The sequence below is a fragment of the Equus asinus genome, chromosome 12, assembly GCF_041296235.1.
Source record: "Equus asinus isolate D_3611 breed Donkey chromosome 12, EquAss-T2T_v2, whole genome shotgun sequence".
NCBI lineage: Eukaryota > Metazoa > Chordata > Mammalia > Perissodactyla > Equidae > Equus > Equus asinus.
In genome coordinates this window covers 7,056,112-7,083,230 of record NC_091801.1, presented here as the reverse complement: position 1 = coordinate 7,083,230, position 27,119 = coordinate 7,056,112, and the positions used below count along the sequence as shown (strand labels likewise).

General features: G+C 46.7%; 1 protein-coding gene and 1 long non-coding RNA gene across 3 annotated transcripts in view; one reads left to right on the top strand and one right to left on the bottom strand.

The window, feature by feature from the left end:
• LOC139039875 (uncharacterized) overlaps positions 1–27,119 on the top strand; it is a 139,419-nt gene that overhangs the window by 21,036 nt on the left and 91,264 nt on the right. The gene's annotated exons all lie outside the window — the stretch shown is intronic.
• ZNF704 (zinc finger protein 704) overlaps positions 6,154–27,119 on the bottom strand; it is a 202,659-nt gene continuing 181,693 nt past the window's right edge. For both annotated transcript variants that reach the window (XM_070481001.1, XM_044780319.2), the window contains exons 5-9: positions 23,101–23,201; positions 18,067–18,334; positions 15,463–15,567; positions 9,731–9,828; positions 6,154–9,072 (exon numbers count right to left, since the gene is read on the bottom strand). In XM_070481001.1, coding sequence (XP_070337102.1) covers positions 8,961–9,072; positions 9,731–9,828; positions 15,463–15,567; positions 18,067–18,334; positions 23,101–23,201 — 684 coding nt within the window. In that variant the 3' untranslated portion in view covers positions 6,154–8,960. The remainder of the gene's footprint in view (positions 9,073–9,730; positions 9,829–15,462; positions 15,568–18,066; positions 18,335–23,100; positions 23,202–27,119) is intronic.

Genomic DNA, 27,119 nt, shown 5'->3' with positions numbered 1-27,119 from the left:
TCTTCCTTCTGGACGGTAGCTTTCTTCCCGTCCCCTAAAGCCCGGGTCCTTTTAAGTCCGGCTCCTGTCACAGCATTGGTGCTAATTGTTGCAAAATGGGCATCTTTTCCAGCAGAGGAGAGAGTCTCAGCGGCTCCCTCCTCCAGCACTGTATTACTTTTTGTTGTCAGTGTCATGGAGTCCATTCTGACTCCTAGCGCCCTTTCCGCAGCAGAGCGGAATCCTGCCCAGTCTTTCTGTGCCGTCCTCTCCCCTTCTGGCGCTCTATCAGACAACGCTCCACTGCTCTTCATAGGGTTTTCGTGGCTAATTTTTTTCGGAAGTGGGTGGCACGGTCCTTCTTCCTAGTCTGTCTAGTCTGGAAGCTCCACTGAAACCTGTCCACCATGGGTGACCCTGCTGGTGTTTGAAATACAGGTGGCATAGCTTTCAGCATCACAGCAACACGCAACCACCACAGTATGAAAACCGACAGATGGGTGGTGTGGGTTCCTGACCAGGAAGGGAACCCTGGGCCGTGGTGGTGGTGAGAGCGCTGAATCTTAGCCACCACACTGCCAGGAAACATGATAAAAGTATCACTCATCAAAAAGCCCGTTGATGAAGTAGGTGGAGGGCCAGGATGGTTTAGGCCCCTTCTAGCTCCATCAGTAAGCCCCCGTGAGTGGCTTTACCGTAAACTCAAGATGTGAAACCTGGTAAACTAATGGGAGAAGGGTCAGATGAAATCCATTTGTGTATTGGACGGCCTTTTAATCACTCACAATGACAGAAACCTCAGGCATGCCAAGGCTGTTTAAATTGCATTTGTATTTAAATATTACTGAACCCTATGACCAGGCGATTCCAACTTTGAGTTGACAGTACTTTTCAGTTTGATCACTACCAATTGTAAGTTTGAGCTGTTTTTAAATTTTCTGGCATTGATTTAAATTTACATGGGTAGCAAGTGTTGAATGTTAGCAGCAAAATAACTATTTCTCAAAGAGTCAAAACTTTTACTCAGAATATTGCGTTAGCTAATAAAACTCCTATAATTAACCATGTGGATGGTTGCAACTTAGGGAATAGTGGCAGGGTAGTTACCCTAAAGGGACGCATGTGGGCATGATTTAATAGTTGGCATCTGACTGTGGGACTGAGCGGGCTCTTTATTTCTGTGCTGAAACACCTGGATTGAAAGGATGGGTTGAGAACATGGTGCGTCCCTGGTCTTCTCAGGTCTAGAGCCATTCTGGAAGACCAAGGGCTGAGTCAGCCCATTAACAAGCCCCTTCTCTCCTCCTTGCAGGCAGCAATGAGGCTGACCCACAGGTTCGAGACTCCTCCGGGCTGGCCTTGGAGGCCCACGATAGTCATCCCACATATTCCTCTTCTACGCTGGACTCTTAGGAAAGTCAAATGAATCGTGTATTTGAAAGAGACAGACTTTCCTGTATATGGGAAAGGGTCAGTGGTTTTCCCAACGCTGTCAGGACTCTGGTGTGAGACACAGTCTGAAATAACTTATTCCATCCGAATGAAGGAAGCGACTTCTAATTTTTTCCATGACACATTTATTCCCATTTTGTCTTCGTCTGAGGGCTAAGGTTTTTCTCTGTGGAAAAACTCCATTTTGAGGTTAGCGGACACTCAAAAATACTTAAGTATCTAGCATTCTGAGGCAAGGATTTTGCCAAATCAAAGGGGAAAGACGGAAATTTTACCCTGGAACGAAAACTCGTGAGGCGGGATGGAGCGGGCAGGAGCATGGAGGGGGCGGCAGAGGGCTTTGGCACAAGGAGGCAACGTGGGCTAGCTTTAACGGCTGGGGCTCCCGGCCTTCTCTGAAGGCACAGGCTGCTCTTTGCCAGCCCCTCGTCACAGTGGTCACGGTAGCGAAAACAGTAAGAACGTCGGGATTACAGTCACTCGATGCTTTGGGGCATGGCCTGGGCACGCCAGCAGGCAGGGGGAGAGCTGGACGCCACCTCAGCATCTTTGGATCCGAGGCAAGGCTGGTTCAAGGATACTAGATTTCTGTATTCAAGTCTTCCATGGGAATGATTTCCTGGGGAGAACTGACCTCTTTCCCTTCTTTGATTTTAGTTGCCCAGACAGTACTAACGTGTGCGTTCGTGGGGCTGATGGAAAAACTCGATGGCCACGGCATGTGACATGTGCTTTCCCCAACAGTTCAAACTGGTGGCCAAAGGCTGTATCTGCCCACATACGGGCTCTCTTTGGTCTGCTTAGTGTTGGCCAAGAATCTGACTTAGCTGTCAACACTTCAGTGTCACGTGACAGCATATGTCCAAGTCAGAAGGCCAGCAGCCGTGGGCCTGATTTCTGTGTGGTTCTGATTGTCTAGAGCTGAGTGCGGGGTCCCCCCGTCAGAGGGGGCATGTATTCTCTGGTTCAGTACCATCTCCACCACTCGCCAGGGTCCCTCTTCTGCCTGAGCTGAGTCGTTCCTTTATAGAACCTGCCTGGCCATTCTAAGGCCTGTGCCATGCACCATCAGGCAGCTTTTATTTAAAGATGAAGCAAGACTCATTTGGTTCAAAACCACAAAGCAAGGAACATTTCTTGGGGACTCTCATGCTAACAATGGAGATGCTCCAAGGGAATGAAGAGAGAGATCTGCAGATGGCCTCATCTCAGAGACTGGGAGCCGAGGCCATGCACAGTTTTCCCTAACTCTGTGCATTCCCAGTCCTCATGGGTGCAGATTCGAAAGCCTACTTGAAAGCAAGATCCGAGGGACCCCCTGACCACCTCACAGGAGTTGCCCAAGGGGTAGATGACCATTCTATCCTGGCTTTTCTTTTGATGTTATCTGCATACTTGGCTAATTAGTCTAGCGTCTGAATTATTAAAATCTTAGGGGGAAAAAAAGATGTTTTCTTGTTCTATCAGTGAGTGGGCTAGAAAAAACTGTACAGTATTATGAAATGGATTTGGCAATGCTCAGAATTATTTGTGCAGTTAAAAAACGCTCCATGGCTCCCTTCCTTGTTTCCCGACTCTAGGGAATACAGTGACTTTCTGATCTCAACCTTGCGTGTCTGCGAATTCTTTGTGTGAAAAATCCAGCACTTGTTCCGATAAGGAAATTCGAGTTATTTAGTTAGTGCTGGGGACAGAATTATTTTAAACACCACTGATCACCTAAGAGTTCTATCTTTGGGCTGACCCACCATGACTTTAGAAATTTCCACCAAATGATACTTGCTAGTTAAAGGCAGGATTGTGGTTCTGGTGGGTCAAGTGGTAAGCTTGTCTTTGTAACAGAATCTATCATTTTACACTAAAGAATTTGCAAGAATAGTTTTCCCATTGCCTATAGGCATATCTACTGACATTTTTTAGATTTAAGATACCTAGGATGATTCTTAACATGTCTTTTTTCCATTATACTTTGAAAACACTGGTAATGACAAAGGAGTCGCTGTTGCATCTTGATTCTCCTGTGATGATCTTCCCAGCTGGTCTGCATTTCTACCCTCGCTGCAGAGGGTTAATTGGAAAGATATGCATGAAAACACTTGCTGAAAAGAGGCATAGCCCTTTGTCTGGAGAGCAGGAGCTGCTTATAATATTAACAGTTCCTGTCTGGTAAAACACTGTATTTTAAAAAATAAGCTACAATGTAGAAAACCAAGGTCGTTTCCCAGAAAATGTTCATGTTCTTTGTGATTACAAAACACTGCAACTTGTAAGATATTTTCAGTTCTGTTAACTCCAGAAGGTAAGAACTCATGCTTGTTATAAAAAAAGGATCATGTGTCTTAGAACTGTAGAAGCCTAAGCAGGAAATATCTTGTCTCGTTTGGAAAATTAAGTTATAACCGTTATTGTATTTAAGATTACATTTTGACACAACACATTACCATTGTGATTCTCAGACCCACAAGAAAAGCTATAAAACATGAGATTGTCTTCAAAATAAAGGAACTATTTACAGAACAGGACCAGAAGTAAAATTCCCAGTTTGATTTCTGGTTCTATGATAGACACACCTTTTAAAGCATGTGTATAATCGGCTATGGGCTTTTTCAAAGTCAGTCACAATAAGCAAACCAGGTGGTCTTAAATACATTTTACGCATCCTTGCTCTCTTGGTGTGCATCACATGGTGATACAACTGACACCAAGAAGTGCTAACTTGTCCTGTTTACTGACTTCTGGTTGGACTAGTTACAATGCAAAAAGACCCACGGGAAACAGTTCCATATGGAGGAATCCCCACAGGTAAGAGGAACACGGAGAGTGTGTGTGCCGCTGGTAGGGTTATTTCCCTTAAAGAAACAAAATTTCCAGTTGACCCATGTGCCCAGCGCATTCTCCAAAATGATCCACATCCTCATCCATATTCATGATGCCTGCTCTGTTTCCACTCATTTGTATGCACAAATTCTTCCCTGCGTTCATACAAGTCAATGCTACGGTTGATGTGGTCGTTAGAAATTCTACAGGGTCATGAGAAAAAGCAGCACCTTGTCCACAAAAGTCCATGGAAGTTTGCTCCTTAACATGCTATTTAAGCAAAAATGCACCTCTTTAAAGGCTTTACCTACAGAATTCGGCTTAGAGCTAATAATCAGTCACCCAACCAAGGGATTATACAAAGGAACACCAAGGCTTCATAGTCACAATTACATTCAGAGAAAGCCTTACGGGAGCCTAGGATTACTCACCAGGGGCTGTGCCTGGGGTTCAAATGTCAGCTTTAGATGCAGGGCAGCTACAAAGAAACAGCTCTTTTTCACAGAGCATTCCTCCACCCCTCAAAAAGGTGGTAATGTCCAGTTCATGTAAATTTGTCTTGAAATGATATCATGTTGATTAAAAAAAAAACCCACCAAACTGTTCTAACTAGAAAAGACTCTCGAGATAATAAAAGTCTTTCTAGTCTTAGGATCCTCCAGATCTGTTTTTCACATACCCTTTAATTTTCCCTGAGGAAATGAATATTATTTACAGTATTTTGCTACTATTCTCAAGGTGTTCTCTCCCATATGTACAATTCTTTCACTTTTCTCTACCCATTCTCAAATGAATGCTGCGCTTCCATTTTCAGATGAAGTCTGATGAAAGAGAAAACCGATGCAGCAGTGTCAGTTAATTCAGAGCCCAGGGCTGCTTTCAAAAGTGGGGCTTAGTATGACCCCAGAGACAGCCGACTTCAACTCAAATGACCTTGGAATCTGACAGAGGGCATTTCAGTTTCAGAAATCTTTTGCAACATACAAGTAACTATTTCATGAAAAAGTTTTTGGAAAGCTCAACAACTGCATCACGCATCGTTCTCTGCTGAGCATTTTCATCTGCAACCTGATGATGACTGGACTAGGAATCGTCTCGTAAAGGGCACCTTGGTGGTGCGTGGAGCTGCCGACGGGCACTTTGCAGCTGAGCACGCACGTTCCTGGTCAGAAACCCACCGCTCTCCTCCTGACACTGGCTTTTGCCAACCAAGGGAGGAAGCTGTCCATCAAGGGAGGCAGAGAGAAGCGCCTGCCCACTTGAGATGTGCACGGCAGCCCCACACCCCTGGCTGGAGGTGCTTCCCTTACAGGAGCTCGCTCCTTGCCTTGGCAGCTGCTCCCAGAGGGAGAACAGGCTGCTCCCTTGGAGGTGCCAGGGACAGTCACCCCTGGCCTGTGCATCAGTACTAGAAAGATGAGCGGGAGACCTGTGTCCGTAGGCCTCTTGTATCTCCTCTCTGTCCCCCGGCCCGCAGCTACCTGGGTGTTCTCTCCAAGTTGTCACACTGCCTCCCGCCAATTAGGTGCATGTCCTCTGGGAGGGACTAAGGCTTAAAACTACTGCCTGCTGAACGCTTTGCTTTTCAGCCATCTGGAGAATGCCTGCCCATCACTATGAAACACCTTCACTGGAGAAAGATGAGAAGTCTTTTTTTGAAGAAAGGGGCACCAAGGGAGAGAAAAGTCAAAAGGCTATAACATGCCTTATTTAGAAATATTTTGGGACCAGAATCCATCGTATTGCTATTCCTTTCACACAGACAGGTCTCTGAGATCCCGTGATGGACAGGGCTCCAGTAAGCAGCCAGTGTGCCAAGGGACTCCCCTTACCCCCGCCCCACCTCCCCCTGCCGAATGAAGACATCAAAGAACATGGTACCACAGGGATGGCATAAGAGGAATGGTGGGCATAATTTGGCACTTTGTTCAGTTCCAAAATACAACAAAATAGCTCTACATTTTTTTTTTTTTTAAATTTTAGCTTTTACAATCAGTGCTATATATTGCAATTCATAGCTTTCTGGGTGGCTTGCAAGAAGTTTAATCCCTTTTCTTCAAGGCCAGCCAGGCAGTCCCCTAGTTATCACATGCCTTGGTACAGGGAATGGGGTCTGTGTGTGCAGAAAGGTACTGAGGTCTCTGCACACCTAGAAGCTAGAGAAGAGGGTACACAGAGCCCAGGGCTGGCCGGCAGAAAGGAGCCCCCCACGTGCGTGGGAGATGCAGAAGAATATGTGTAAAGAAGGCTTTAGAAAGTAGGAGAAATCCCAGGGAGGTTGCATTCAGCTCTACACTTCTGCTTATACCCGTGCATTGGCTAAAAACCAGGTAAGAACTCAGCTTGGCTCATCCAGGTCAGAGCTCAGCACCAACCACGGGCTGTACCTCTGGGGGTAAGAGCCACAGGTAGGGCCCCGCTCCAGGACTGCTCCACAGCAAAGATCTCCCCCTCCTCGTGTCCCAAAGCTCTGAGTGGGGGTGGAGTTAGCCCCTCATCACTTCAATCTGTTTTGACTAGTGATTTAACCCAAGGGTCAAGGGCCAGGGAGATCTGCTGAAGAGAAAACCTCCAGGATGCTCCAGGACTGCACCCCAACCATCATTTAAGTACACAGTGAACCCGCTCAAGTGGTCGAGCAGCCCTGGGCTCACCAGGGCCCCTGGGCAATCCATCCAGAGCTCAGGGCCGGGCCTCCTGGACCACGCCAGAGCATCATCTCATGGCCCAGGGTGCCTGCAGGTGAAGTGACAGGACACCAGGGAGGAGCAATGATATGCTGGGGGGAGGATGCAAGTACATTTCTGTACTTAAAAAAAAAAATGCCCTTTCCTGGCTGACCTTCCAGGTACTAAAACATATATTATAGCTGGTGCTGTGGCTCGTATTGATTGGTAATCATAAGGCGAAATTAAATGACGCTCTTTTTCTGCTCTCTGAAGTGTTTTCAAAGAAAAAACAGACGAAGGAGGAAAACAGGATCTTTTTCAAAAAATAGTGTTTAAAAAGTCATATGAGAGTTTAAAAAATAAAATTGCCAAAATAGATGAATGCACAGATTGTGGATGTTACACCATAGAACCACCTTATATTTCCCTCACTTATAAAAAAAAAAGGATATCTATTATTACTAGATGACTTCTTTCTACTCTTTAAAAAAAAAGTGTATGTACAATCTCTAAACATATATTAAACTTTCTTCTGTGCAATTTCATTTAACATTCCTATGGCTGATCCTAGGCCCCCCATCCTGACACAGTACATCCCGAAGGTGCTCTTCCCTCTTTGCATAGGTAGAGGAGAACAACTCTTTCGCAGGGCAATCGAGAGTAGGGTAGAGAATGAGCTTATTTATAGGGCTTGACAACTACTCCCTTCCCCCTGCACCGTTCCCACCAAAACAAACGAATGAACGAACATACCAGGCTAGAAAGCCTGGAACACAGTGTAAGCCCTGGTCCTACTAAATCGAGAGGGTCCTATACCAACATGCCCTTCCTTTTGGTGTTCTGTACCTTCCCTTCTGAGCGAATTCTTAATGAATAGCTCCAATATTTTTATAAGAAAAATAAAGGTTTAAACCTTCTGTCTACCCATAGAGTGTTTATATTAGTCATTAACCCATCTCCCAGGCATGCTAAAGCATACAACCTATAAAAGTGCACTCAGAATGGACGCTGGCTTGTCGGCCTCACGTGACTTTCTGGACAGCCGGGGACGGGTGGGCTGTGCTTTGCCGTCGAAGGCAGCCCTGCTGGGACCGGGTGGAGCTCTCTCCCTCTTCTGAAGCCAGTCAGCGGTGGGGTTCTGTGGGAAGGCCCGAGGACCCATCACTCTGGCAACAACTTTGTCAGACAAGCGGTGACGACCAGATCGGAGCTGCGGGGAGCATCACATCCCTGAAGGAAGCTTCGAGGCTTACCCGGAGGGCCGCCCGTGCCCGCTCTTGACTGCATCGTGGCAGGTGGAGAAGGAGCCGTGCTGCCTCGTGGGGATCATCAGTCCAAGGAAGGCTCCTCGATGTTTCCCAATGGTGACAGCTGCCCGTCCCCACCTCAGCTGGGGGCTGGCATGTGCTGGCGGATCCCATCGTCGGTCTCTCTTCCAGCTTATGCCATCCGGGGCCCTTCGAGCTAACAGCTCGACCATGGTTCAGTTTGGGGCCATTCTTCAAAACCAAACCAAACAAACAAACAAACAAGGACATAGAAAAGATACCTGGTGCTGCCCTTTCTGGCAACACATCATGATGTGGACTGCTCCAAGAAGTCCAGCAGGAGACAGGAAACAGACCACTCACAATGACAGCGGGTCCTTTGTACAAACGCTACCGAACAACGTGTCGCTTTTTAAGCATCCAAAAAAATCTCAGAAACGACGTTATTCAGAAAGCTTATCAAAATATGCCTCCTTTCTAGGTGAAATGGACTTTGTCGGTTCGATTGCTACAGAAGTCCACGGTTTTCAGACCTAGACTCATGAAAAGTCAGTGGACCTTTCGAGGAAAAGAAAAAAGAGCGACAGCTGCTTGAGGCTGGATTCTCAGCAAGAAAAGGAAGGTGGGGACCTCTTACTGATTTATTTTTTTGCTATGATTCCACCAAGGTTCCTGGAAGTGCTTCTCCTGGGCTTCCTCTGAATTTTGCTCGGACGGAAGAGCGCTTTCCAGAACCTGCAGCGGAGGCGAGGGCAGGGCCGGGCGCTGGCCAGCCTCAGTCGATGAAGCGCTGGCACGCCTTCTTCCAGCGGCAGGCGGTGCACCACAGGTCCCGGTTCTCCATGCCGTACACCTTGCGGCACTTCTTGCCCTCTCCCCGGGGCTTCCTGGAAGACAGGGAAGGAAAATGCACTCAGTGGGAGGAATTCCACCAGCATTCTAGGGAGGGCTGCAAATCCCTTGAAAGGCTGAGACAAACGGTTAGAAACATTGGGGGGGCGCCCCCCGGGTGCAGAACCGCCGTGCGACGGATGTCTTCCAGGCCACGACGCTTGGCTGTCACAATCTGCTCCCGTGACTCTGAAGCTTCTATTTGTCCCTTGGTGGACATGTCCATCTGGCTTCTTCATAAAACCGAATTAAGCAAGCAAATGCGAGAAACACCATAGCGTTACTCTTTCAAGTTTTTAGATACGTACTTTCCACTGCCCTCTTGCTTCTCAAATTTCTAGCATTCTAGTCCTCCTTGATCTGGATTAAACATTGTATCTGGTAGTTCATTTCATGCAGGGTTTAAAGCAATGTGGCTTTAAATGCCCCGGCAATCAGCATCACCTATTCTGCCAGAGACCTTACTGCAAACTGTTACTCCCCCCAAACAACGAATCTTCATTAATAGTTAATGGATGGCGAAAACCATGGGAGTGAACGAAAGAGCGTTTCATCCATCCAGGCACATGGCATACAGGATCATATCTCTGCATCCCTTTTCCCTGCTGGTCTTCTATTTTGAGGTCACTCCCCTGCAGTTTCCAGCAGTCGTACCTTAGGCTGACCGTCCCCCGGGGCGGCGAGGACAAGACCGTGTGGGTGTGCTGTCTCTGCTCTCCTGGGCCCGCCGGGTGGCTGTGTGTTGGCGACACCTGGTGAGTACACGGAAAACAGAGTTGACAGGCGTGTCCTCCTTACCATGCATTTATTCAGCCTCTGCCACAGGGGTAGGCAGGGGTGCTTACATCAGACACGGGGATGAAGCGTTTCCTTCACAGAGACTGCATGCTAACATGAATGCGGCAATGCTCCTGGCAGAATTTAAATGCATCCCAAACCGAAAAGACCCAGCAACAATGACTACTTTAAAGATCTTCATGACTTCACATCTGTGCATTCCAGGTTGCCCCTAGTAACATGCTTTCACTTGAATAATATTTTAAACCTTAGTTTAAATAGTGATAGTATTATTCCTATTCTAAGCCTCATGATCTCCACTTTAAAGAAGAGAAATATCTAGAGAGGTTGAGAGAAACATCTGCAATTCTACAGCCAGTCAGTGGCAACAACACAATGGGACCCCGGCCTTCAGTCCCTCTACTAGATCATTCGCAGCCACTAAAGAAATGGCTTCTTGCATGAGACAGCCATGTGGCAGACTCGAGTCCGAACAGGAATAAGGGGAAGAAGCAAAGAGTCTGCACAAATCAGGAGCAAATCCCATCCACGTCATACTTACTCAGCACTCGCGATGTACCAGGTTCACTGGCAGCAGCTTTAACTCTCACAACTACCCTGTGCGTTAAGTACTACTATTGCTCCCATTTGACAGACGAGGAAACCAAGGCAGAGGAGGTTGTGCAACTTGCCCGAGGTCAGGGAACTTGCACTGGCAGGGCCAGGGCTGCCTGAGCTCTCCCTCATGCCGGAGCATGTGTTGGACCCCCGACACCTCTGCTGCTCAGTCGTAGGAACAGGGGCCCCTTTCGTTCTCTATTCCTCTTGCGTTTCTCGCTCGGTCTCTCCATCACTCGCTCTCATAACACTAAATATCCTCTAAGCTCGTGGGATTCCCAAAAGCTGCAAAAAACTAATTTTCATAACAAAAGATAAATGATGTCTCAAGGAAATACACGATATTGCCACAGACAGAAGAGCAGGCATTTAATGCACTTAAAAACTCAGTCATCTAGAAGCCAACATGGCCGGAGAAATGGGATCACCAGTCACAGCGATGGGAACGTTCCTCCGGCACACTTATGGGACTGACTTGTCTCCAGTACAGGTACTGGGACTTGCCATTTTCTTCCACTGTAAAGGAAGGTGCGTCAGTGTTCTTTTCCCAGATATTAATCCCCCCCCCCCAAAAAAAGAACAGGTAAGAAAAAAACCTAATGTTTTAAACCATTGTTGTCATGAGTCTGAATTATTCTGTACCATTGGTCTTTACTTTTTGCTAAAGTTGGGTGGAGCGAGGGCCAGCAGAGGTGAAGAACATGCAGAATTTTTTTAAAAATAAAAGTTTTGGGGGCTGGCCCCATGGCCGAGTGGTTAAGTTTGCGCGCTCCACTTCGGGGGCCCAGGGTTTCGCTGGTTTGGATCCTGGGCGCAGACGTGGCGCCGCTCGTCAGGCCATGCTGAGGTGGCGTCCCACATGCCACAACTAGAAGGACCCACAACTAAAAATATGCAGCTATGTACCCAGGGACTTTGAGTAGAAAAAGGAAAAAATAAAATCTTAAAAAAAAAATAAAAGCTTTGGAGTTCAGTGTGTGTACTTGAGGTGGATAGATCTGTAGGCTCTTCCAGGAGCAGAATCCCCACGAAACCCGCCCCCCATCCCCTCTGGACCAGGATGCAGAATAGCAAACCAGAGGGTGTTCACGGCCACTGTAGATGATGTACACTCCTATGAATTGCACAGTGCGCAACAGCACAACTCTACAAGGTAGGGTTGGGGCGGAGGCCTTTGCTTAAGAGAGGCCATGTGACTGGCTAGAGGTCATGGTTTGTAAATGCCAGAGTCAGAATTTGCATCTGAGCCTCACACTAGAGCAGTAATAGGGATGTTGTGTCCTTCTGTAAAAATGCTGGAGGGGCTGGCCCAGTGGCGCAGCGGTTAAGTTCGCACGTTCCGCTTTGGCGGCCCGGGGTTCGCTGGTTTGGATCCCGGGTGCAGACGTGGCACTGCTTGGCAAGCCATGCTGTGGTAGGCGTCCCACGTATAAAGTAGAGGAAGATGGGCATGGATGTTAGCTCAGGGCTAATCTTCCTCAAAAAAAAAAAAAAAATGCTGGAGAAATTTCTTGTCTTTGTGATTTTCTCTCTCTCAGATGGAAAAAAAGAAAGGACACGTCTTGGTTTTAACCTCTTATAACATACTATTCTGAACCCTCCCTCAAGGTGTAAAAAAAAAATAGAACCCTCTAACCACCTAACAATGAGCACGGCGAGGTCAGGTTTGCAGAGCCTCGCTCCAGTGTGACTGGTCCTGGAACGGCCCTTGGATAGCAGGTTGATTAGCTCTTTCTTGCTGGGGTGGGGCCTGCTATGGACTGAATGTTTGTGTCCCCCGCCAAATCCATATGTTGAAGCTCTAATTTCCAGTGTGGTTGTATTTGGAGATGGGGCCTTTAAGGATAAATCAAGGATAAACGAAGTCAAGAGGGTGGGACCCTGATCCAACCGGATCACTGTCCTAATAAGAAGAGATAGGGCTCTCTCTCCATCCTCCATCCCTCCAACAGAAAAGGCCAGGTGGGCACACAGTGGGCAGGTGGCCCTTTACAAGCCAGGAGGAGGGCCCACCCCAGGAACCGAATGCGCCAGCACCTTCATCTGGAACTTCCAGCCTCCAGAACTGAGAAAATAAATTCTGGTTGTTGAAGCCACCCAGTCTACGGGATTCTGTTATGGCAGTCTGAGCAGACTAACTCAGGGGCCAAGAGCTCTCGGCTTTCTGCCATGAAAAGACAGAAGAAGGATTGGAGATAATTAGAAGATAAGACGGGCCATTCGGGAAAAGCAGGTCAGAGAAGGCTGTAAGTAGTGACGGTCTCCTCCCTACCCCCAGTCCACGGTCTTCGGCTCGGGAAGACTGCACCTGCAGGGATGTTTGTAAATAGGCAGCCGGCCTTCTCGGCTACAACCTCCGGGAAGAGGTCTTACCCAGGGAACTCATTAGAGCCCAGTGTCCAGGAAATCTAGTGTGGGCAAACGAATAAATGAAATCCTGCAAACCTTGGCATTCCTCAGAGGGAGGTGACTTCCACTCTCTAGGAAGCGCACAGAAGCATCCTCTCTGCAGTACCAGGTCTCAAAGATGTGGGAGAAGGGCAAACCCTAAATGGAGCGGACAACCTCGGCTATTTGGTTTGGAGTCCAAAGAGAAATGCGTTCTTTAAAGAGCATTTTATAAAACGGCAACTGCTCTGCTCTTCAGTTGGGATATATCTGAAGCCATCACTAATACTAATTCACCAGTATAGTTTAAAACATTGGAGCTTCTGTCTAAAACCCTCTTCTACTTATTTAGAAGGTAGGAATTCGCACATTCTTAGATTCCACCTGGCTGCCTGTCTTCTAGGGGTGGGACTAGCGCTCCTGGAGAATTCAGGGACAGTGGCACCCCTTCAGTGGACGTGTGACAGTCCTGTGCCTGTGTGGTGTGGAGTTGTGAGATCCAGCCCCCAGTAGGAGGTGAACGGCAAACATGCACTTTTTTTTTAAAGCATTGATAGAGAGTATAGCAACAGAAAGAACATTGTTAGTAGTAAGTCCTTGTGTCTTCTTTCTAGAGTAAAACAAGCCTTGGAAAATAGTGCACCCTTCGCTTATCTTTCCTTGTAAACAGGAGTGGCAAGCTTGACAGTTAAAATAGCCTAGAGTGTTGGCTGAAACAGACTACACATCAGACAGGTTGGGAATTCTCTGGGGAAAGAACAAACTGGAAGCTCACATAGGATTTCAGTGGGGCACTGGCTAACCCAGCCACTGTATATACTTTCTGTCTAAGCTCTAGTCTAGAACATCCCTGGTAAGCGAGAGATAATGAAATTGGGGACTCTGTGAAAAGTTTGGGGCATTGAGATGAGGACAGACATATAAATACTAGTGACTATAGCAGAGAAGAGTTTTAAAATTTCACTGTTGAAAAAGAAACAGGAGAAGGTATCGTGGCTGGTGTCCTACCGTGTAAGACATCCTGGAACTATGGGGGGACACAGCCAGTAAAACGCCACTCAGAGAGAACTCTCTGTACTTCAGAAAGGAAATGACGGAATTAATAAAACGAAGGGGAAAAAATTCCATTTCGGTTGGCCACAGAGGCAATTTGAAAATAAGTCAGAAGTGGTCTGTTCCATCTACACACCATACCTGTTTTACCCCAGATGAGCCATATAGTGCATGCTCTTGAAAATGCTTCTCAAATCAAAACCAGCAATTAACAGAATTCAGAATAGCAGGTCTGCAATTCTGTAAGTGTAGCTGCCTTTCTAGGTTAAAACTGTTGTCTCAAATGTGAATTGAGCCACTCTGGGTCTTTTTATGTCTACCCCAAAAAATAAGTCACCAAAAAAACTGTTACCCTCTGACACCCACCTCAGCAGATCATTGCTCTTGCCAGAAACAAAACTAACACTGTGTGTCTACGCTGCTCTCTACCCAGGTCCCTCTGTGCATTCCTGCTCTTTCAGACCGACTAGCAGTTACCATTATCTGATGAAGCAGGCAACTTTCATAATTACTCCAGGTCCATGATATTGTTTAAAAATCGAATTCTGGGAGCATTTTCTAGAAGCCACAAATTGTTGCCAGCAGGATGCTTTTTATTGTTGGCTGTTCCTCTAGGGAATTTAATAAATATTCATTGACAGAGCACAGCATAATTGATTGAGCCACTTTCATTTTTATCAGCTCCACAGGAGGCCTTAGTATTTGCTGGAAACCTCTGGGAGCTGCCAGTGGTGGCAATAAGAGGCTTTTGGGAGGTCTTTGGGGAGAGGGGTGGAGAGGAGAAAATAAGTTACTATCTGTTACCATAAGCCACTTTCTGAACCTTATCAGGAGTTATAAACCACCGTGAGCATTTACAGTGTGTAGGTCTATGGATATTCCGTGATAAGCTATAAAAGACCCAACATATTTTTAAATGAACGGTTAGGAATCAAGTTAATCCATGGTGATTTATCAAACAGTAATCATTTAATATATCAAGTCAATTCTTATATACTACTTAAAACTGATTGCATATTTCAGCACTCATTTATTTTCAAATTACCCATCAGCATGCATTATTCAGGTTTTGGAAGAAAAAAAGTGATTTCAGTTTACGTTATTTGAACCTTCAAAATGACATACCCACAAACAATAATTTTAAAGTCAAATTTTATAAAGTTATTCATAATGATCGATGCCATGTGCGTACAGAGTCTTTTTCTTTTATGTTCAGAGTCTGCGTTCAGCTATTAATTTTATAAAGGCTTTTGGAAACACACAAATGTACACCAACACAAAAAATCTTGATATATTTCCAACAAGCCGTTTATCAACCGCTAAAACTTCCTTCTAATTTTCTAAAATTCCAATCCGAACACCTTTTCACAGAGAAGCTGGGCCAGTCTGGACCGGGTGGCACCTTGTGCAGGAGGTCACAGAAATCGCTCAAAAAATAAAGGACTTTGGGCATTCTGACTTTTGTCTTTTTCTTGCGTGTTTCTGCAATCTGCTCTCTAAATTTATGTTTCGTTTTGACCAGGTTTCTGGCTTTTTGTTTTTCTACTTACTGGAATGCCTGTGAAGGTAACTGGAGGAGACTGCCAGGAAATGCTGAAGCTGCTGCCATTGGGGGTGAATTCGGCTGATCCTGGAATGGTCACGGGGGGCGTGGCCTGTTAAAGAGAAAACAAGGGTGTTATGAAAGAATATTTTTCCTCTGAATCTTCAGCTGTCACTGCCAAGGGAGGGCCTCAGCAATGGTCTCAGCTGTATTAATAACTTAGACTAATTATCTAATAGGAGCAGCTGAAACATGGTCAAAGAGAGGAGCTAGAAATAAACTTTTATATATCTAAGCAATCTATCTAAGGTATAAAAGGAGAAGGTTTTTGACTGTTGATTTCAGAAAAGAAATGTGATTATACCTACATATACCTGTTTTAGCACTTGTGAGTTACAATTCCTTACTATCAAATTGGGAAATAAACGCTTTTATACAAAGGTGGTGGGTGTGTAAATTGGTACAAACTTTTGGGAGGGTAGTTTGGCAATACATATCAAAATTCCTCGTATTCTGTATATTAGCTATTCCACTTCTAGAATTCATTCTAAGGAAATGGGTACAAGGAGGTTCACTGCAGAACTATGTATTATAAAAGAAAAACTGGAAACACAAATCTCCAAGAACAGGGAAATGAGTGAATAAATCACAATATACCCACAGAGCCATTAGAAATGATGTTGTTGGAGAATACTCACTGGCGTGGGAAAATGTTCATGATATATTAAGTGGAAAAAAACAAAGCATAGTAAAAACAGTTCTACGATACATTTGTTTTTTTTTTTTTCCTGAGGAAGATTAGCCCTGAGCTAACATCCATCGCCAATGCTCCTTTTTTTGCTGAGGAAGACTGGCCCTGAGCTAACATGTATGCCCATTTTCCTCTATTTTATATGTGGGGCACCTGTCACAGCATGGCTTGCCAAGCTGTGTGTAGGTCCGCACCCAGGATCTGAACCAGTGAACCCTGGACCGCCGAAGCAGAATGTGCGCACTTAACCGCTGCACCACTGTATTGGCCCCTCCTTTTTTTTTTTTTTCCTATTGAGTATACATACACATATAGAACCAAGTCTTGAAGCACATACAAAAAATATTAACCAAGGGGCTTTCCTGTCACTGGTACTTGGGATGAATTTTCTTTCTTTGTTTATGTTTTTAATATTTTCCATGCGGAACATTTATGATATCAATAAGCAGAAAAATTCCAGTATTATGAATAGATGGTTTGGGAAGGAACTTCTCCATTGCCTAGTGTGTGCTCCGATACAGATGAGCAAAGGGAGTTAAGAACGCTGATTCACACCCATGATTTCAGACCTGAACGCGACACTGACGAACAAGAGCAAAGGAATGAATTCTTCTTCTTGACCCACGTAACAAGAGTCAGGAATGAGTTCTACTGCATCCACTAATTTAATAATTAGCTCTAATCCATTGCTCTCGAGGTTTAGTCTACTAAGTAAGCGGCCGACTTCTTCCCCCACAAGGTTGCTTCTTCTAATTATAAACAGATTTGCTAGTGACAGAGGTTTCATAACGGGCGCCACTGGAAGATATTTTGGCAACACATAGCAAGAGCCATAGCTGGTCATGTTATACCCTCTGACTCAATAAGTACTCTTCTGGGAATTCCAGGGGAAAAAAAAGCTACTGGCACAGAGGTGTTCCTAGTAGAGTTATTAATGATGGTGTAAAAACCAGATAGACGAAAAGGTAGATACCCAACAATAAAAGAATGATGAAAACAATCTGGTGCTTCGATTTAATTGAATACTACTCAGTTATATGAAAAGCGTTCATAAAACAAAGGTGGGAGAACAGAATTACAAATATGTTAAGCAGATTTTTTTTCTTAAAGTTGCATAAGGTAGTGGAGAATTATAGGAAAAATGTTTTCGGAAAATTTGAATGGATTGAGATTTTATTAAAACAAATCAACATTTAAAAGAGTTATTAATAATGGCTGGAGGGAGGAACCTTTAGCCCTGACCCGTCCTTGCAGGATTTGTCTCTAAGCCCTTTTCAGACTTTAGAGCAAAGTGGAATTGCCCGGGGAGTCTGTTACAACAGCTTCTGGTCCAGCAGGTCTGGGGGGCTGGGGTGGTTCCAAGACTTTACATTTCTAACAGGTTCCCAGGTGATGCTGACGCTGTTGGTTTGGGGAACATTGACAACCATGCTCCCATCTGAGAGCGTTAGTTACCAGTCCAGAAGGCGGTGCACCAAGTCCCAGACTTGGGGTGTAGGGCGATTCTGTCACTGTGCCAGAGCTTGTCAACACTCACCTTTTCATTTATTTCTTATTTAACAGATACTTATATCACGCGCCAGGCACCCCTATGATGGCTTTACAATATTCCGGATTTTAATCCTCACAACCACCTCTAAGGGGTCGGATCTTCAGTCAGTAAGGGGAGTCCAAGAACCCACAGGGTCCCATCTGTGTGAGATCTTGGCTTTAAAAGAAGAAAACGAGACAGTGAACTCAGCTACTGGGCTGCCATGCCTGATGCTGTTTTCCTGCCGAGTTATCCTTTACTCGCAGCTCAGAACGACTGCTTTTGGTCAGGGGTCAAAGCGATTACTCTCACGGGCCCTCGCAAGTCACCTGGTAAGCGTGGTCGGTGTGCACGAGGTAGAGGGTGGTGGGAGCCGAGCGGCTCAGGGGCGTCATCAGCTTAGTCTCGGTTTTGGCACAAGGAGTTTCTGTTCGGCTTGACTCCGGGATGGGGAAAGTAGGAGGCGAGGCCAGCGACTGGGAGGGCGACACCGGGGCCAGGCTGCTCAGTCCGTCTGCCACCGAGTCTGTGTTGAGCTTGATCTCGGTGTAGTAAAAATCCTCTTCTCCATCACTGTAGTCGGAGTCCCCCACACGCCTGAGGCAAAAGAGAGCAGAGCAATCCTATGAAACCAACCTGTTTTCTTGCCTCGAAACCGTGCACAGGCTGTTCCCTCTGTCTGAAATGCTTTTCCTCTGTCTCGTCTGCCTTGCAAACTCTCACTTATCCTGCAACACTCAACTGTCCGCTTCCAGGGGAAGCCTTCCTTGACCTCTTAAAGCAATTTATTCAATCAATCAAGTAATCAATCAATCATTCAACAAGAATTTATTGAGACTTTACTACGTCCAGGCACTTTTCTAGGGTCTCTGGAAATCACAGTGAACAAATATCACAGATAGATTCTTGTTCTGTGTCGGTCTCAGCCTGTCAATAACCAATGTTGTGAATGTACTGGCCCTTGTGGGTCTTATTTGACTGCAAGATGCCCTTCAGCAGTAACCATCAGGAAACTTTGAGAAAATAAATGTTCCTTACTTACAAGACCTGGAAATTACCCGGCACACCTGGGGCCACACAGCAAGGTTGCAGGGAGAGAGAGAGCGAGTGTGCACATGGGCATGGAGTTCTGCTTTTATTGGGGTCGAGGGTGGGGGCTGAGGGTTTTGCAGACTCACTCTGTATAGGGAATTTAAAACATAAGAGCAGGAATTTAAAGTGTGAGAAGAGAAAAATCAAGTGGCCCAAACGGTCAGTTATGGAAATCGACTGAGATCTTGACAACAAGGGGGCTGCAGCGGGGCAGGACCGGCTCGCTCTCTAGTCCGGCCTCGTGTGTTTACTGCAGAGAGCCCTCCTTGAACCGGATGCCTCGGCAATCAAAGTTCGAGTCCGGCACTTGAATTATAAAAAAGAAAAAAAACAACTCCCAGGGCTTCCAAGACAAGTCTGCACTGATGGAACTTGGAGTCTAGTGGGAGAGGCAGATAAGAAACCCATAAAGAAATAGACCCTTCATGTATCAGGCAGTGATAAATCCCAGGAAGAAAAATTAAGCAGCATAAGAGTATCCTTAAGCACGGTAAGTGAGGGGCGACATTATTCTAATGTTCAGAGGAAGCCTCTCTGAGGAGGTGGTGTGAGCAGAGACCTGAATGAGGTGAGGGAGAAACCCAGGCCGCGACCGTGGGACGAGGGCCCAGTGAGCAGCAGCACAAAGCCGTGGGGCGGGCAGGTGGGCTTGGTGTTTTCCAAGAAGGGCAGAGAGGCCAGTGGCCGTCGTTCAGGGCAGCGGGAGAGAGTGAGCGGAGGGAGGGAGCGAAGGCAGGGGCTGTGCAGCCCACAGGAATGGCTTTGGAGTCTTCCGAATGTGATGGAAGCCACTGGCGGTTCTGAGGGATCCCAGGTACTTTGGGAAAGTAGCATTCTGGCTATTGTCTGGAGGATAGAGGACAAGAGGGCAAGAGCCGGAGGCGAGACCAGCGAGGAGGCTGGTCATCGATGGTCCGTCCGGATGCGTGTTCACAGCGGCTGCGCAAGAGGGTGTGGTGGAGGTGAAATTTGGGCTGTATTCTGAAGATTAGGAGTTGGGACTTCACTCCTAAATGTTAGATCCTTTGTGTTCCCTTGGACGTGTGTTCATTTTATTTAATTCACTTTAATCACTTGGTACATGTTTGTATGATTTTTTTTAACCTCTGTCGCCTCCCTAAGCCTGTGATTCTCTAGGGCTGTGTCTTGTTCATCCTCATGTCGCTTCACATAGATCAGTGTATCTGGCATGGAGTGGGTGCCTATTAAATGCTGAATGAGTGAGTGAATGAATGAATGAATGAATGAATGAATGAATGAAGCTGATGGTGATGCAGCATAGGGATGAGAGCATGAATTCCGGAGTCAGATGTCCCGGGTTCAAATCCTGATGCCGTCTAGCTGCGTGTGTGATGCTGGCGGCCCCCGTGGCCCCATGCCTCAGGTTCTTCACTGATAGAATGGGGGTCATCACAGTGCCTGCCTGTTGTGAGGATGAAGCAAATCAATCAAGAGTGTTTAGAGGTGCACCTCCCACAGAAGCAGCACTAACGCTTATGAAATAAAAATAAACGATGCTAGAAGCCCTCGATTTTTACTATCACCAGGAAAAGTATCTTCTCAGTGCTTTCAGATTTCTTCACCCTAAGACATGGGGAATTGTCCACAGAAACTTTCCACAGAAGGTTCCGAGTAAAATAAAATGAAATAACTGCCCATCACCTTAGAAAACAATGATTGGGTTTGTTAATTTCTAGAGACGTGGTGGATATCTAGCCACCCAGCTGTCTGGGACAGCTGAGCAGAGGCCTCTGCAGTCTGCCTTCCACGGGGCACCCCAAATTTCACGGAACAGCCAGCAGCGGCAGATCATTGACTCGGAATCAACGTTTTTCCCGCTTACAATCCCTACATGGAAACTAAGATAAAAATCCCCCCCTTTCTTGGCCTTTCTGTTGGGCCAAATCAGTGGTTTCTCCCAGCCTGGGGCCACCTCCCCTGAGCTCCTAGGCCCAGTGGCTAGGAGGTGTGTCTGCACCATATCAGGTCTGGCCCGCTTGGCTTTCGGACAAGCATCCCGTCAAAGACCCCAGAGAGTGGGACGAGGCTTGCGCCTCAGTTCTTTTCCTGTCCCCACTTCCTTTCCAGTGAAGGGCAGGCCCTGTTCTTCCTGGCTGCCAAGAGCTAACAGACACAAGGGCCTGGGGGAAGGGAGCATCCTCTACGGAGATAGATCAGGATCAGCCCCTGTCCCTGGTGCGCAGGAATGAAGTGAGATTAAAGAGAAAAGCAGGGGCCCGCCCGATGGCACAGCAGTTAAGTTCACACATTTCACTTCTCAGCGGCCCAGGGTTCGCCGCTTGGCAATCCATGCTGTGGTAGGCGTCCCACATATAAAGTAGAGGAAGATGGGCAGGGATGTTAGCTCAGGGCCAGTCTTCCTCAGCAAAAAGAGGAGGATTGGCAGCAGTTAGCTCAGGGCTAATCTTCCTCAAAAAAAAAAAAAAATGTATTAAAGAGAAAAGCAGTGGGCTGTTTTTCCCCGGCCACGGGGTACACTGCAGCCACAGCAGAAAGATCTATGTTCTTTGGGGTCTGGAAGGTGTCCGCCACCTCCACCAACATTCATGACACACATTCCATCGTCTCAGAGACCCCTAATGGAGCTCCTGGACGAAGGCAAAGGCACTCTCTCTCCCAGTCCATGGAAAGCTCAGGCCCCAGGCTTCACAGAGTTCAGCCTTGCATCCTGCTACCCAGCCCATTGCTGCGCAGTGGCTGGCAGGCACTGAGTCGGAATTCACCGGGGCAACGTGAGGAGTACAGCGTGAACAGGGACTCCTGCGGAGGCAAACGCGTGGCTGCATTTTGAATGGCACCCACCACGAGAGCACCCCGGGAGCTCAAGGGAAAGTCATGTGATGCCACTTAGAGTCTATAAATATGTATACATGGCTTCATGTGCTTCTGCGAGGGGTGGGACAGCATTCAATTTTCCAGGCAGACGGACTTTAAAACAAATGTCCTACTTCCTGATTATAGCTTCGGGAAGTTCTTTCTAAGCCTTTAAATAACTCTGAGCTATTTATAAGGGGAGTTGTCCTGACGATGAGGTTTGAGGGGAGGTGGGCAGGATTTCCTTGCCTGAAGCTTCAGGAGCAAGAATGAGGCAGTCTGCCCAGCGTGGTTCCAGAGTGGGGTTTCTTGGAGGATGAAGGCGGACCTTGCTGGGTCACACCCACAGCGCTTGGTGCCATGCTCTGGAAGGGTCTGGCTCCGTCTCCAAACATCAGCCCTATGGGTTAGGGAGCCAGATCCTCGCTGTTCTCCAGTCATGGAAGGCGCCCGCCGGCACAGATGAGCAAAATCACCCCAGCATTGTCATTTTCTTTTTACATCACTTCTTAAGGAAGACGCATTTCCTAAACTGATCCCTTGCTGGGCAAAGTGACTATACTGTTTATTTCTCAACACTCATCTTGTTGGAAGGCCACCTCTGTGTCCAGCATCCGGGGCCCTGGTCATGACTTCAGATCTGCCGTATGCGCACTCCTTATGCCTTACAGCCTCTCAAGGTCCCTTCTAAGTCCCAGATCTCTGGAGGAGAAAGACCCAGAGACTACAGGACAAGACTGCTGAACCACCCCTGTCCCCCGGTGTGGTCCCTAATCACTGAGGCTCCCAAAGCTTTGACTATCTTTTCTTAGAAAGGTTTTTATAGAACACAAGGGAAAGAGTAGATTGTACAAATAAAGGGCTTATTTGAACAGCAGAAAATGATGGAGCCAGGTCATCCAGCATCCTGAGAACAGCAACAGCAGCACTGATCAACACGGTGGTTCTTAAAGCCTTGTTGGGCTGTCCATGCCTTTGAGGCTCAAAGTCACGAATACTCTCCATTGCGAAAAAACGCACATTAATTTCAAAGACAATTTCAGGGGGTCCTACCCTACCCTGGTGCTTTATATCTTACAAATCACTCTCACATTTTACTTTTGACCCTCACACATGAGCCTGCAGGGCTGATGGTATCAGTAGCCTCACTGGCAGAGGGCCCAGAGGCTCAGCACAGTGACTTGTCTAACATCACTTAGTAAGTAAATTGGGGAGAGTTTACAACGTTCAATCCACGTGCTTTCCACCGCGCCATGTTGGCCCACACTGTCTGCAGTGGCCATCTCCACAGTGATCAGGAAGGCCAGGCACACCCAGTCTCCATTCTGGTGCTCAGGACCTTGAAGGCACAGTGTGGTGTGTAATGTCCGAGAGCAGGTAGCCTTGGAATGAACTGATGGGGACGCCACCGAGCTCTGAGGGGAGGGCTGCCTTACCCAAGATGGATGGTCCGGATGTGTTTCTGGATTCCCGCTGCAGTGCCCAGCACCTTGCCACAGTTCTTCCAGAGGCATTTGAACATCACCTTCATGGAATTCTACAAAGGCGAGAGGAGGTTACCTTAGAATGAAAACTAGCCCATCGACATTGTCTTTCTGTCGCCCCACACATTTTTTCCTTCATTAGAAAAGTAAGGGCTTCCCATTTTCTCGACTATAACTCAGCACATTGTTCTAGGAAACCCCCCAGCTGCGGAGGGTCTTGGTCATCTCACATTCCCCTGCATCCCTCATGAAACTGAGTTCTGCTGGAGCACTTAGTTCACTTCCATCGAGGTGGTCACAGCGTCACTTAGCCATTAAGGAAGTAACATTCACAGAGCACTTACATGTGCCAGGTGCTGTTCTAAGAGTTTATGTCATTTAATCCTAAAAAATGGATACGATTATTTCCATTTTACAGATGCATAGACAGCTCAGTAAAACGCGCCCAGTGGATGAACCAGCTTCCTGCAAAGCTGGGATACGAATCCAGGAGTCTGGCTCCAGGAACCACCCTCCACCAGGACGCAGTCCCACCTTCTTCTATAAGGGTCTCAGTGTTTTCCAAAAACAGTCCAGCACAGTGATTGAGAACACAGATTCTGGACTTACTTTCTCAAGTCTGCAGTTCCCTTATTTATCAAGGAGGAACAAGAATAGTACCTATCTCACAGGGTTATTACGAGGGTCAAATGAAGTCATGAGAGTGAATCCTTTAACACAACCCCGACAGGAGGGATCATTCAACCAAGGGCAGCTATTGTGGTATTATTATTATTGTTATTATCATCATGATTAGACTTCCCGTTGTGAATCTGACAGGCAATAGCTTTTCTCCAGGGAGAGCCCTTGTCATTGGGACGCTGTCTCTTTGCTGACTGTTCCCATGGGCGTGGTGACAATCACTTCCATGTGCTCACCAAGCCCCGTCTCCTTGTCCTCCTGGGCACACAGCTAGACCGAATTTCCCAGCCTTCCGTGTGGTCAGGTGGGGTCATGTGACTAATTAGGACCAATGGGATGCAGGCAGAAGTGACAGATGTCCCTTCTAAGACTTATCACTAAACTATTTCCCAACACCACCCCAGCTCGCTCTGCTGTCTAGATGCAGAGGACACTCGAGGACTCAGGGGGCAGCAGGACCACTAGATCAGAGCTTCTCGATCTTTTGTTTGCCATGAACCCTTTTGGCAGTCTCACGAAACCTAGGGACCCCTTCAGGGAATAATGCTTCTTAACGTTTAAAATAAAATACATAGAATTACAAAGAAAAGCAAGTGTAATGAAATACAGTTACCAAAATGTTAAAAATATTTTGTGATATGGTAATATATGTACTCTTTAATTAACACATTAAATAACAAGATCTGGAAGTGAGTCTAATAACTACCATAATTTCAAAGCAGTGTTAAGCACAAATGATATTGCATGATATCTGCTAAAATTGTAATGTGATACAAAAATATCTATGATTTCCCATGGTAGTAAAGTCACAGGTGGCACTCATATTATTGTGGTTCGATGCTTTCGATCATAATTGTAGGAAATGCTAAATTATAGTTAAGAGGTTAATGACAATGAAGATTGACTTTTTCCCCCGTCTAAGTGCACAGACCCCTGAATTCTGTCCACCCCGTTGGGGATCTGGAGGGTCCAGGTTCAGACCTCCTGCGTTAGGAGGAAGGAGCCTGGGTCCCTGGAGGACTGTGTGGAGCAGAGAGCCACCTGACTGGATTGTGACATAAGAAATAAATAAACCTGCGTGTTGTTAAGCCACTTCAGTTTGGAAATGGGTTCTGGACAGTAAGCCGATCCTGACCAATAAACACAGCAGTGGCGACACTGTCCCCGAACTGATGAAACTGACGTCGCTTTGCTTACAAGTCTAGTAGGATTTCTGCCATCAAGTCCTTGTGGCTCCCACCATCACATGCCCGGTTCTATGAAGCAATCGTTTACACATTTAGTAGATGACTCATATGGCTATTACTGATGGGATTAGCATCCTGATCCAGACAGCCAACCCCAACAAAGACCTTCTCTAGGCTTTTTTTTGTTTGGAGGAAGATTAGCCCTGAGCTAACATCTGCTGCCAATCCTCCTCTTTTTTGCTGAGGAAGACTGGCCCCGAGTTAACATCCATGCCCATCTTCCTCTGCTTCATATGTGGGACGCCTACCACAGCATGGCTTGACAAGCTGTGCCATGTCTGCACCTGGGATCCAAACTGGCGAACCCGGGCCGCCGAAGTGGAACATGTGCACCTAACCGCTGCACCACTGGGCCGGCCCCTTCTCTAGGCTTTTTAATTGAAAAGGTACTTGGAGACTTCCAGAACTGAGGAGTATCCTGTGTGTTGGGGAATGGTCACTTTCAGTATGGCAAGAGGAGGAGAAAGCACAGCAGAGCATGGCTGCCTCTGTTAGAGCAGATTAGTGACAGCAGAAGGAGCCCAGGGGTCCGCTGTACCCCAGAGGCTCTGCGGCCAGCACGCACGGCACAGCAAGCCAGCCATTCCTGCCGCCACCCCTGGGTGTCGCCACAGCTTGGTGATGCTCCCCACAGCAACGTGCGGTACTGAACTCCAGGAGCTGCAGCTACAGGGAGCAGGAGCTGAAACTGTTACAGGAGCTGAAACTGTTACGGGACGTGAAGGAAGCTGAGAAGCAAAGACAGAATTAGGAGCCTTTAAGGTACAAAATCCTGATGAGTCCGTGTTTATTCTAAGGAGACAGTTCACAAATTTCAGTCTCCCTGATCTCCTTGGGCCACTGATCTAAACACATGGGATGTAAGATGAGCCGAAGCGGGAGTTCCAATCCCACCGCCAGCCCCCAAGGTTCGCAGAAAGGGATCTATCTGCTTGGTATTTTTTTATTCAAAGCCCATAACAACTTAATAGTATTAGTGAAAAAATCCTCACACTATGAATGCTTTCTGCCCATTTTTCAAATGATGAAGCTACATTATTAGAAAATATGTTCCACTTAAAGAAATTAATGACTCAAACTCAAATTACAGGTAAATGAGAGTCCAAATATCTGTCTGCAAATGCAGCCATGATAGATGACACCACTTTTTGATTAATTCCAAACCTCTTTGCTGATGGTATTCCTTCATACATTGAACTAAACAGCTATTTAGCAAGGAAGAGTCCAGGTGCTGGGGATAGAGAGCAAAAAAAGGAAAAGAAGCTACCCTCTAGGAACCTTACGTTCTAGCGGGGGAGAGACAGAAATGGTAGCAAACGAGGGTCGTTTCAGATATGGAAAGGCTGCTGGAGGAGCGGGTGGGGCTGCTTTAGGTGTGAAGAGGCCTCTGGTAGGTGACTTCTGAGCTGGGAGCTGAAGGTTGGAGAAGGAGCCAGCCATGCTAAGAGTTGGAGTATTCACGGCACAGGGAAGAGTTCATGCAAAGGCCTGAAGAAGGGGAGGAGCTTGACATCCTGGGGGCCAGGAAGGATATGTGTTTGGAGGGAAATGAGAGGGAGCGATCTGTTGGAGAAAAGGTGGAGAGGAAGGCAGGGCCAGGTCATACAGAGCCTTCTAGGCGAAGGTAAGGAGTTCGGATTTTATTCTAAAATAAAAGAGAAGCCGCTGAAGGGGTTTAAGCAGAGGAGTGACGTTATATCATTTGGGTTTTAAAAAAAATATATCACTCCATTGTGGGGAGAGAGCAATGTCATCAGCGTTATGTTACTGCAGGTCAGAGAAGATGGTAGCCTGGAAGAAGGTTTGGGCAGGAAGGATGGAGAAAAGGAGACACACTCAAGATACACGTCGGAGGCAGACCCAACAGAAGTTGCTGTTGGGTTGAATATGAGGAATGTTGAAAGGGATGGTGTTAAAGATGACTTCGATAGCTGGGTGAATTGCGGTTCTGTCTTGCAAACGTTGATTTTGAGACACGTATTATAGATCGGGGAAGGGGGAAAGTGGGGCACTGGATATATGAGTCTGTAACTTAGGGAAAGT